The sequence below is a fragment of the Aegilops tauschii genome, chromosome 6 (assembly GCF_002575655.3).
Source record: "Aegilops tauschii subsp. strangulata cultivar AL8/78 chromosome 6, Aet v6.0, whole genome shotgun sequence".
NCBI lineage: Eukaryota > Viridiplantae > Streptophyta > Magnoliopsida > Poales > Poaceae > Aegilops > Aegilops tauschii.
Window position 1 is genome coordinate 16,473,763 of NC_053040.3, and position 12,034 is coordinate 16,485,796.

The window sequence follows — 12,034 nt, forward strand, 5'->3', positions numbered from 1 at the left end:
CACACGCCGCTCAGGACATAGCTTTTGCGCTAGCCACGCCTGCCCTTGTGATTGTGCCTTGTCGGTCTTTGCGGCTCTGTTGTAATTTGTGTCAGAGTAGCATGTGTCCTGCTTGGCTTGGACTACTCGATGACCTGCTAATTGCTTTGTTGGGGAATGCAAGGGCACCGATCGCTTGAGTAATTTTTTGAGAAGACCGGCGTGAGTGAAACATAACGAAATACATCGGTGAACATGGATCCACATACACCCGAATGAATAGTAAAACAAAAAAATTTAGCAAATACAAATAATTCTGTTTTTCTCTTAGAAAAAATGGTCTTGTGTTCTACTCTCTTGTGAAGTTTGGTGATATCCTGGTGTTCTAGGCAAAAATGCATAATTAAATTGTTTTCGCCATGTTTAACTAAATGCATAAAATGTGTGTGTTATTTTCATAAATCAGGATTTAAATATAGTATCCATGTAATTTTAGAAAAGAAACACAAATAAAAGGAGAAAAAAACATAAACAAAGGCAGAAAACCGACACATTACTCGGTCTTGCGTGGCTTTAATCCACGGTGTAGTGAGCGAGAAAAGAGCCCGGCGACATGCATTGGCCAGCCAATGTTGATCATCCAGTTATCTAGCAACATCTGGACCATGTAGAGCAGCTTGCAAATATAAACTGGTTTTTCTTAAGCACCGATTCTTTTTCGGATAACAGAGGTGTCTAAGTAAGCTTATGTGCTACATTAGAAATAAACACCCGTACTTGAGAAAATACCGGTTTCTTTTTACAAATAGAGTACCTCTAAAGACCTTGCATTGCATTGCATTGTACAAGGCCTTATATACCACTTACAATAAACGATAGGTACCGTTTGGTGAGAAGAGACATCCAGAAGCATCAACTCCATGGGCACAGATCGATGGGAGAAGCACGTAGTAGGTAAGCCAAAATCAATAGAATTGGACGTTGGACCAGTAGGCTTTGTCCGGCCGCCAATAGGCCGGGATGACATTGTTGGCCACCAGCGTCTTCCCGGAGTCGCTGGTGATGCGCATGGAGAAGGGCCCCTGCAGCGGGCGGCTGGTGTCCATCCGCCAGATGGATCCCCAGGAGCGGCGCATCGGCTCCCAGGACCCCGTGGGGCGGCCGTTCCTGGTCTGCATGAGCTCCATCCGCACCACGGTCCCGTCCACGTTGGCGTACTCCACGAGCACCGCGAGGTAGTTAGGGTTGGAGCCGCGCTGGACGTGGAAGGTGACCTTCATGCCCGGGAAGTTGCAGCGCACCCTCCTGAACTGCATGTCGATGATGCCGGCGTGGCGGAGCTTGTCGTTGAGGCCGTTCTTGGCCATGGCCCCGAACGCCGTGCCACTAAGGTCGAAGTGGTACCTAGCCACGGGGTAGTAGTTCATGTCGGTGATGACCACCCTCCTCGGCTGGCCGGAGCAGGAAGGGTTGTTGGCGGCGACGCATCGGATCTGAAATAAAACACCGGCCGAGCAAAGCAAATTAATGGTCAACGTCCTGATGGATGCATCTTTGCATGCACGTGGTAGGTTTGAGCTTGACCAACTAATTTAACTGGTGTCGGATTTATTAATGCAGCATAGTACGTACCTCATAGCAGCTGCCGCAGCCTGCGCCGCCGTCGAACAGAGGCTCGTTGCCGCAGGACGTCATGGAGGAGAAGGCGTACTGGTTGTTGAGTATATTGTTTATTAGGAAAGATGAGATAGACTAGGATTTGTTCTGACTTGTCTTGTACTTTAAGTAGATCATTGTATTCTTATATATATGATCACGAGACTCAAACAATACAATAATAATTTCATCAATTCTCTCTCCCTTCTAACATGGTATCAGTTTCCGGGTTTTAAACCCTAGCCGCCGCCGCTTCCGCACCCACGCGCCGCCCCTGGGGCGGTCGGCCTTGATGACCGCCGCCGGGGGCCGCGCCGCCCGTACCTAGGGTTCGTCCGTCGGCCGTGTTGGCCGGCTGCCTAGAGAGTCTTTTCCCCGAGCCCTTGCTCCGGGTTTTTTTCTCTCCCGCCGGTCATCTTGATCGTCGGTTTCTTTTTGGTTTTCCGATCAAATCTTGATTGGTTTGCGTCACCCACCGCCGCCGTCGACCTCGTGCGCCTCTACTCCAACCCCGGCGCGATCGGCCGGCTTCTTCACCGACCCGGCGGCCTCACGCGTCGTCCGCGCGTCTGCCTGCCGGTCGCCCCGACCCGGCGGCCTCGCTCGTCGTCCGCGCGTCTGACCGTCGGTCCCCACGACCCAGCGGCTTCGCGTCATGCGGCGGCCCTTCACCGCCGCCGTTCGCGCGCCGGCCCGCCCGTCGATCTACGCCGGCCGTCACCGCCCTGCTCCGACCGGGACTCCTGCATCACCCGACCCGGCGGCCTCGCGCCATATGGCGGCCAATCATAGCCGCCCTGCCGCCCGCCGTCGCCGGCTTCATCTCGGACTCCGCCGCCACCCCGTCTCCACCGAGCGGCGTCCCCGACCTCGCGCGCGATCGGATTGATCACCCTCCCGCCGTCGCGGTCCACCTCATCTATGCCGTGCGACCGACCAGGCCCGTCGGTTGCGCGCGCCTCCGCAGGTCCCGTGAAGATCGTCCCCGAGTTCAGCGCGCCCTCCACGGATCGAGCAATGGGCTGCCGCTGCGTCGCCCCGTCGGGCCGCAGCGCCACCGCCCCGTGGTTCTTCTCCCGGCTGCACCGACCCGCGTCACCGCTGCGTCGCCCCTTCGGGCCGTAGTGCCGCGGCCCGCGGTCCACCGCCTCCCCGAGGTCGTCCGCTCCAGGTCGTCCCCGTGGCAACACCGACCCTCACGCCGCCGCTGAGTCGCCCCGTCGGGCCGTAGCGAGCGTGGCACGCGGTCCACGCCGCCGTCCCGAGGCCGTCCCCGCGATTGCACCGACCCGCGCTCCTCTGCCGCGCCGCCCCTTCGGGCTGTCGCGCCGCGGCCCGCGGTCTCCGCCGCCGCCCCGAGGTCTTCCCGCCGTCGCCCGGACCTGCCCGCCGCCGCTGCGTCGCCCATTCGGGCCATAGAGCCGCGGCCCGCGGTCCACTCCGTCGTCACCGCACGTCGACCTCCCGTGGTATGCGCCGCGCCGTTCTCCCTTGGCGCCGGAACGCCACCATCCGCGCCGGTGTTCGTCACGTTGTCAGGGTTTTCCGCCTACTTCGAGCACCGCCGCCTCGCTCCTAACCAAGTCGCCGCCGCCGCCGTCAGGCCGCCGCCGCCGCTTTTCTTTGGCCGCCGCCCGTCCACCTCCTTCGTCTTCGTCCAGCACCAGCCCATCGTCAGCGTCGCCGTCATCTACCCCGACTTCTCCGACATGGCGTACAGCTCGTACAGGTCCTAGTCTCCGCATGCCCGGTGCTGGCAACACCGCCGCGTGCCTTCGTCCACGACGTGTCCCCGGGCCTGGCAAGCCTGGTGCGGCGCTTCGTCAACTTCGTCTTCGTCCGTCTACGCATGCCCGGTGCTGGCAACACCGGTGCGTGCCTTCATCTACGATATGTCCCCGGGCTCGGCAAACCCGCCGCGACGCGTCGTCAACATCATCTTCTTCCCGGCGCACCACTACTTTGACACTTATGCGCCTATGACTAACTCGGCGCCTCCTTGCATCCGCGGCTCCACGGCGACTTCCTCGACACCGGCCACCCCGACTCGACATCGACCACGGCATTCTTCGCACGGCTACCTCGACCATGGCTCCACCACCCACGCTCTCGGCTACATCGACAAACGGCACAAAAGGGTTACCGCCTGCTTGAGCAACCTCGTCGGTTTCTACTCCAGTCACGACTCCACGATGAATCGATCGTTACGACTGTGGGGGGTGTCCGTCGGCTTGCCTTCGGATTCTTCTCCAGTCTCACCGTCTACATCGATACCGTTGTGACTGCGGGAAGATGTTGAGTATATTTTTTATTAGGAAAGACAAGATAGACTAGGATTTGTTCTGGCTTGTCTTGTACTCCAAGTAGATCATTGTACTCCTATATATATGCTCACGAGGCTCAAGCAATACAACAACAATTCCACCAATCCTCTCTCTCCCTTCTAACACTGGTTCACATTCTTGAAGCCGCGCGCAAGCACCGCCTGCAAATCCAAATGGAGGAGAACAACATTATTACTACGTAACCAAGGTGGCACTACGTACGTGATGCATGCAAATGTGTATGTATGGGCGTACCGTTGTCGTTGGGGCCGGCGCCGGTGGGCGCTCCGTACCAGGTGGCCTTGGCGGGGAGCCAGCCGGAGTTGTAGGATCTGGCGGCGGCGGTGTCGTAGTTGGCCGCAGAACGGACGGACGTGACGAGCACGGAGAGGAGTGCCACAAGCATAAGGGCAATGGTGTTGTTGGTGACGCCAGTCATTTTGGTCGACTATGAACAACCTTCTTACTGAATTTGTAGGATATGTACTACTCCTGTTTGTTTGTGTTGTGTTGTGAACTTGTGATGGCTGGACGGGATGACATTGCCAGGATATTTATAGGCAGGCCAATAAGCGAAAGAGAAAAATTCATTACAGATCACCAAACTTGTACTAGCGTTAGCTTTAGTCCCCGTGGTTACAAATACCCGCAATATGATCACCAAACTTGCTCTTAGGGGTCATCTACGGTACAAATACGATTTTCTATACGTACGCGCTGAGCTGGCTCGAGTCAACGGCTGCCAATGGTGCGCTGACTGCCACATGCGCTTCCTCGCTCGAATACGCAGGCAACCAGGGTTTTTTTTGGCAAAACTGGCAGAACAAAAGATCTCCTCCCCCACCTGGTCGCACACCTGGTCGGATCGAGCCACCCGTGCGGACCGAGCCCACCCGCTGCCGTCTCCCAACCCTAGCCCACCCGCCTCCCTCCGCCGCCGCCCTCGCCGCCGCCGCCGCAGCCATTGCCGCCCTCTCTCCACCGCCGCCGCAGACATTGTCGCCGCCCTCTCTCCTCATGTCATCTTCGAGCTCTGTTCGATCTGGGCTACGTGACCACTCCGTTGTGGTTCCTTTGATCCCGTGCCCGGATTGTGGCGAGCAGGTCAAGTTCTACCGCTCTGGCACGGACGAGCACGAGGGGTGGGTCTTCTACAGGTGCAGCAAACACCAGGTCAAGTTCCTCTACCTGTGTGGTAGATCTTTTCTTCACTGGTTTTGCATCAGATTGATGTGTAAGACTGCATTAGGGTTTTGTCAGATTGAACTTAGTTAACTGGCATTAGGTTTGTACTGCAATTGGTTGGTGGTAGTTAACTGAAATTATTAGTTAACTGAACTTTTTCAGTTAACTGAAAATGCTCTGTTTCTCTGTTCTATAGGTCACCTGTGATTTCTGGCGTTGGGAGCTAGAATATGTGCAGCATCTTGTTGAACATAGGGTTCTTGTTGGTGATGCTGCTGTGGATGCAATAGGAGCAGCTGAGGATAAAAGGGAGGAGCTTGAGATGAAGAGGACAGAAGCAATGAACACAAGAAGCATAACTGGAAGAGGCATGGCTGGGAGAGGTGCTGGCAGAGTTGATTTTGGGTCATTTGGCAACCCTAGTGAGAAGAACTTTGCAACCAAGCAGCAAGTTGCTATGCTGCTTGGATTAGGTAGAGAAATCCTACTGCTGCTGAAGCTGGTGATGGCTGCTGTTATGGTGCTTTGTGTGTTGTGTTTCATAGTAGTCATGAAGAAGTGTGATGTACCGAAATCAGTGAGCACAGCACACTAAGTAGATTAAGTAGATTAAATACTTGTTTTGGGTTTGGATGCATGCTTTGATGGTTGTAATGGTTGCATGCTGTGATGGTTGTAATGGATAACTGATCAAATAATATGAAGACTGGAGTTATGTACCAATGTTGTTATGTTACTTCTTTATTTAGACAGCAACACAGCATGTCTCAATTCAATTCTAATCATTTGACAACATATTACAGTTGAAAACCAAATCCATTGCACTTAAAATTCAGTTGACAGGCAAGATAAAATCAGTTGACAACCAAATCCATTTCACAACATAGTTGGTCAAATTAAGTTTACATAGGGACAAGAACAAGATAAGTTCAGTCAAAATCATTCAGCATCCCCTTAAGTTTCTTTATCTTCTCCTTGGTCTCCTCTTTGCGTTTGAATAAGTCACCTGTCATGTACTCAAGCTTTCTCTTCTCTTGCTTCAATTGATCCCTCTCCTGTATGACTTGGTCCCTCTCTTTCTCTGCCTTAGCCCTGAATACCTGATGAATGTTTGTTACAGATTTGTTAGTGCTCTTCTTCTTCTCAAGCTCTTCCTTCAGATCAGCCAGAGCAATTTGTGTGTTGCCTAATTGACTCATTGCCTGCTCCTTTTCAGCCACCATCTTGGCAAAATCAAGCTTGAAATGTCTCAGCTCATTCTCCATTTTTGTCTTCTCTTCCATGATCTTCAAATTTTGTTCATCACTCAACACATTTTCTTGTAGCCTTTGTTTTGTCTCCTCTTCATACAAGCTCCATATGGTAGCTAGGCTCATCTTCAATGCTTCAGGCCACTCAGGGTCTATCCATTCCACATAGCTGCATTTAGGTACTTCCTATCATCCAAAGAAACATTCAATGAAGTGACATTATCCAGTTATCTGCAAATCTTCAGATAAAATGCACTATCACTGTAAAATGATGATAAAATGGCACTATTATCTGGATTTGTACAAACCTTGTGTGCACAAGCCAGGAATCTTCTTCCACTGTCAACAGATTGAAAAGCCACATGCTTCTCACACAAAGATCCATGCTCACATGTAAAGCTAAGCAGATCTGTGGCCAGGCCAGTTCATTCTTTGCAGAAAATTGTTGCTGGAGGCTAAAAAAAGAAAAAAAATTGCATTTGTTAAGTATAACCCCTAGAAGCTGTTTAACCCTAGCTGTTGTTTAACCCTAGCTACGTGGAGGAGAGGACATGACTAACCTTGCTGGTCACTAAGTCATCTTCAGAAGAGGTTGGGAGATCATCCCAGGACACCATGGTTGCTGCTGTAGACCAGGGGAGCGGGAGCAGAGGAGGAGTGTAGGAAGAACAAGGGGACCTGGTGGTGGATCTGGTGGAAGAGGAGGAAGAAGAAGGGGACCTGGTGGTGGATCTATTGGTGGACCAATGGTGCATGCATAATGCAAGTTACAGGGTGTGCAAGTACAAATTCAAACCAGTTGTAGGGTGTGTAGTGTTGCCATTTCAGATAGGTGGCAAAGTTCAGTTAAGCTAACTAAAATTAGTAATAACTGAATTTTTAAAGTCAACTAAATTTGCTGACAAAATTTGTACTTTTGAAAATATTACTGAATTAAAGTTCAGTTAAGACAAAGATAATTGAATTTGTATAGTTAACAAAATTTGCAGAGTTGTCTGGATTTAGTTATCTGACAAAGTGCAGTTAAGACAAAGTTCAGTTCAGGCAAAATTTAGTTAACTTATAGCAGACAAGACACATTTGGCAGCTTCTTCTTTTGGATTGTTGCCTTATATAGGAACAAGACACTTATGGTGTCATTTTGCCTTATATAGCATAAAGTTCAGACAAAATTTAGTTAACTTATAGCATCAAACAACATAAACTACTCTACATAACTTTGTAGCACTTCAGCATCAACAGCATCAACTAGACAGCAGCGTCAACAAGACAGCATCAACAGAGAACATAAAACAGTGGATCAACAGCATCAACAGAGAACATAAAACAACATGAGATTAATATACAACATAGTTCTCAATTAGTTCATCAACAGGTTTAACTGCACCATCACCAACATCTCAAACAGCATCAACTGCCACTTAGTTCAACATTGCCAACATTACCAACATCTCAATTAGAAATAACTTATGTGCTTAATATACAAGCACACCTAACAAACTACAGTATTTTATAACTTATATGCTAAAGATTTATATATTTCAGCATACCTAACTAACTACAACTGCATCTTCTGAATGTTGGCAACTGCATCTTCTTCATCTTCTTTAGTTCTTCATCTTCTGGAGGTGCTCCGAGCGGCGAACCTCCATGTCAGCTGCCACCTTCCTCTTCTTCTTCCTCTCTAGCTGAGCTGCGACCTCCACCTGTGCTTGCAGGGCCAAGACCACCTCCACCTCCTGCTTGACGATGTCAGGAACATCGGGAAGCAGCTCGACGTCAATGGGGCGGTGCTTGTCACCCTCCCTGGCGATGGGCGCCACCACCTAGACCTCCGGCTCGGGGACGATGGGCGCCGCCACCTTGACCTCTGGCTCGTCGTCAGAGAGGATAATCACCTCCGGCTCCTCCCAGCCAGTCGACCAGGACGAGTCGGCGGCGTAGCCAGAGTCCTCGTCGGAGCCAGAGTCGTACTCCGAGTCGGAGGAGATGTACTCGGAGACGTCATTGCGCCCGAGGAGGTCGGGCTGGTAGTGGTCCCAGTAGGCCGTGTTGACAGGCGCGGGGACAGCCAGGTCGACGTTGTCGACGCGCTCCGCGCGAGCCAATGCGCTCAGGATCCGGCTGCCGCGGCGCGGTGGCGGACCGGTACATCCACCACCGGGCTCGCTGCCCCGGGTCGTCAGAGCGCGTCTCCTGCATCACGAAGCGGAGGACGAGCGTAGGAGGGATACCTTGGGGGTCGTCGCAGGCGTGGTCCAGCTTGTCGTCAGTCATGACCTTGAGGAGGCCATGCACGTGGCGACGCAACATCCCAATGCTGGGGAACCACTTCCCGATCTCCGTCAGGTCCGCGCGCATCGCCTTGTCGTCGCTTGCGAGGTCATCGATGACCTCTTCCAGGCGGGGCTGTTCTCCATGTCGGCGGCGGCAAGGGTTTTCTTGACGGCGGGGGTGGTGCGGGGTAACTGAGGCGACGTGGTTTGGTGCGGGGTGGACTGAAGGTGAGTGGAGAGTGGAGCGGTGGGTGGGTGGGCTTAAAAGCAGAGGAGGAAACCGAAAAGGCATGGGCCACTAGCCACTACAATAGTTAGTTTAGTACCTGCCCTTTATCAAAGCACTACCACTTAGCCCACTGGCATTGCCCCCAACGTTCAATACCACAGGTCCTGGGTTCGAGATCCAGGCAAAACTTTTTTTGGTTTGATTTTTTATTTTTTTTCTTTAAAGAAAAATTGAGCAATAGCTCTCAAATTCAGTTTGCAGCAAATAGAGCAACATAAATTCAATCATAAAAATTACAACTTGAGCCTCAAATTCAGGTCCTGGGTTCAGTTTGCTGCAAATTGAGCAAATGTAGCAAATTGAGCAAATTCAATCATAAACACAAGTTCATGGTCAGGTTGAACAAAGATGGACACATTACTTATGTCTCACTGAATTGAGCAAATTGAAAAAATTGCAGTCATAAAAATTCAGTGAGCCTCAAATTCAGCAAAGATGGACACATATACAAAATTGCAATGCTGCATCAAATTCAGTTTGCATCAAATTACTTATGTCTCACTGAATGAGCTACATTTCAGCTCTATTAGTTTCTTCACTGAATGAACCACATTTGAGCTCAATGAGCATCAAATTACTCAGATTTAAGTTTCTGCCAAAAAATCACTGAATTACAAGTGCAACAGCACTGATTCATCTGAACTCATCAAAGATATTGACTCTTTTCTTCTTGGGCACACGTCCACTTCTTGTTGGTGCACTTGGGCAAACTGATTCAGCTCTTCTTCTCTTGGCCTCTTCTTGCTGTTTCTTCTTTGCTTCTTGATCTTGTTTCTTCTTTGCTGCAACAGCTCTCTTGGCTTCTTGCTCTTCTCTTCTCTTCATTGCTGCCTCTGCCTTAGCTGCAATTGCTTCAATTGCCCTGGCCTCCTTCTCTTCTTGTAATGCTGCTTTTCTAGTTGCTGTTTCCTCAGCCTTCTTCTCTTTTGCTGCTCTTCTTCTTCTGGCTGCCTTCTCTGCTATCCTGATAGCAATTTCCCGCCTCTTTGCTTCAGTCTCCTCTGCTCTCCTCTCTGCCATCTCATTCATTGCCTCTAGTGCTTCATCTCTCCTGGCTGCCATCTGCCTTTCTTTGTCTCTTTTCATCTTCAACAACTTCATGGTCAGGTTGCCACCATTTGTAGCTGTTGTTGTATGCACTGGGCAATCATTCTGTGTGGCATTGACATCATCCTGTGTAAGTTGGCCATCATCTTGTGTGACATGAACCTCCTCCTGTGTCACTTGCTCATCATCTTGTGTGATATGAACCTCCTTCTGTGTGACTTGCCCACCATCTTGTTCATCATCAGACACATCCTCAGGAATAGCCCTTGGCCCCCTTCTCACTGGTAGTTATGGCAAAATGCCAGCTTTTCTTGTATTACATCCTTTGATGTTGTGGCCCTGTTCATGGCAGTATGAACATGTTATTGTGCCTCCATGTATGGTCAGTACCTTTGTGCCATCTTTCTTTTCAATCTCATAAGGCTGATTTCTCCTACTCTTGTTTGAAGGCCTCCCAACTTTCTTTTCATGGACAGGTGGTTTGATTTCACAAGCATTCATCTTCTGCCACTCACTCCTATCTCTGCAAGGCTTGATAATTGGCTTGTATGCTAACTTGAATGCTTCTATACTGTAGCAGGAGTGAACCAAACTCTCTGGGTCAATTCTCTCATGTCTACAGCATACAATTGCATGGTGGCATGGGACTCCACTAAGATCCCACCTTTTGCATGTACAACTCTCTTCCTTGAGGTCAACAATGTATGTCTTGATCCTGTTGTCAACCTGGAAGATGCCATCACCAGCCCCTGAAACCATGCATGTAGCTTCCAGCTCTATATTCCTTTGAATTCTTTTTCTTATTTTTGGGCATACAGAACCAGGCCAGTTCTCTGCCTCTTTTATTTTGTTGTAGAATCTGACCATGAGTTGAGTTTTGATCTTCTCAATCATTGATCTGAGATGCATCTCCTTGGCCTCAAGAATATATTTGTTGAAAACCTCACAGTTGTTGTTCAGAAGGATATCACACTTGACCAAGTCTCTTTGGAAGCCCCTAACCCAAGTGTTGGGTGGTAACTGCTCAAGCCATTTGTATGCTTCTATGCTGATGACCTTCATTTCCTCCATGCTTGTAGCCCACATCTCTGGTGTTGTGCTCCTTGCACACTTCCATAACTGGTTCTTAAGAACATCTCCTTTGTGTGTTTGCTGAAAATTCTGCCATATATGCCTAACACAGTGCCTGTGCTCTACATCAGGAAAGTGCTGCCTCACTTCCTTGATCATCCCCTTTTGCTTGTCTGACATTATAGTACATGGCTCTGTGTTCAGAATTCCCAAGTCACTCTTCAGGTTTGACAGAAACCATTTCCATGTGTCAGTGTTCTCTACCTCAACAACAGCAAAAGCCAGAGGGTAAATGCAGTCATTAGGATCCATGCCAACAGCACAAAGCATAACACCTTCATACTTTGTCTTCAGGTGGCATCCATCCAAACAAATGACAGGCCTACATGCTTGCATGGAACCCCTTTTGCAGGCATCCAGAGAGAAATAACAACTTCCAAAGATGCCATCATTGACACCTACATAGAAAGAGCTGCCTGGGTTTGATCTTTTGAATTTTGCTGCATAATCCCACGTACTGTTATACTGCTCTAACTCATCTCCTTCAATGACTTTCTTCACTAGTCTCCTGGCCCTTCTAAGTTTGCTCCTTGTGGTTGTCATGTTCCAGTCCTTCTGAACAACCCTTGAAAAATTCTTCATGTTCATGTTTTCATCTGCTCTGAATGAATCAAGATACTTCCCTGTCATGAAGGGGGCAGTGAATGACTTGCCACTCCATTTCTTTATGCAGGTATGATTTGGGTTATACTTCTTGATCATGAAGCAGTTGATTCTCCCATCAAATGATGCATACAAAGACCATGGACACCCATCTTCACAAATGCCTTTAACTCTTTTCCTATCATTTCTAGGGCACTTGATGTCAACCCTTTCATGACAGCTATACTCCTTGATAGCCCTCCTCAGCAACTCAACACTAGCAAATGTCTGACCCACTTTGAACTCTGGTTTAGC

General features: G+C 49.7%; 1 protein-coding gene across 1 annotated transcript; it reads right to left on the reverse strand.

Moving 5' to 3' along the window:
* Nucleotides 1-944: 944 nt before the first annotated feature.
* LOC109767003 (expansin-B2-like) lies at nucleotides 945-4,398 on the reverse strand. Its single transcript, XM_020325757.1, has 4 exons — nucleotides 4,215-4,398; nucleotides 4,099-4,120; nucleotides 1,612-1,699; nucleotides 945-1,472 (listed from the first exon to the last, which is right to left on the reverse strand). The coding sequence occupies exons 1-4, from the start codon at nucleotides 4,396-4,398 to the stop codon at nucleotides 945-947; spliced, it is 822 nt and encodes a 273-aa protein (XP_020181346.1).
* Nucleotides 4,399-12,034: the final 7,636 nt, after the last annotated feature.

What these genes read in the sequence shown, in the direction of transcription:
- LOC109767003 (XM_020325757.1), bottom strand. Translation starts at nt 4,398, where the DNA reads ATGACTGGCGTCACCAACAACACCATTGCCCTTATGCTTGTGGCACTC. An exon ending in GGTGCTTGCGCGCGGCTTCA is followed by an intron (nt 1,700 to 4,098) that starts AGAATGTGAACC and finishes AAACAATATACT; the next exon opens with CAACAACCAGTACGCCTTCT. An exon ending in GCTGCGGCAGCTGCTATGAG is followed by an intron (nt 1,473 to 1,611) that starts GTACGTACTATG and finishes GTTTTATTTCAG; the next exon opens with ATCCGATGCGTCGCCGCCAA.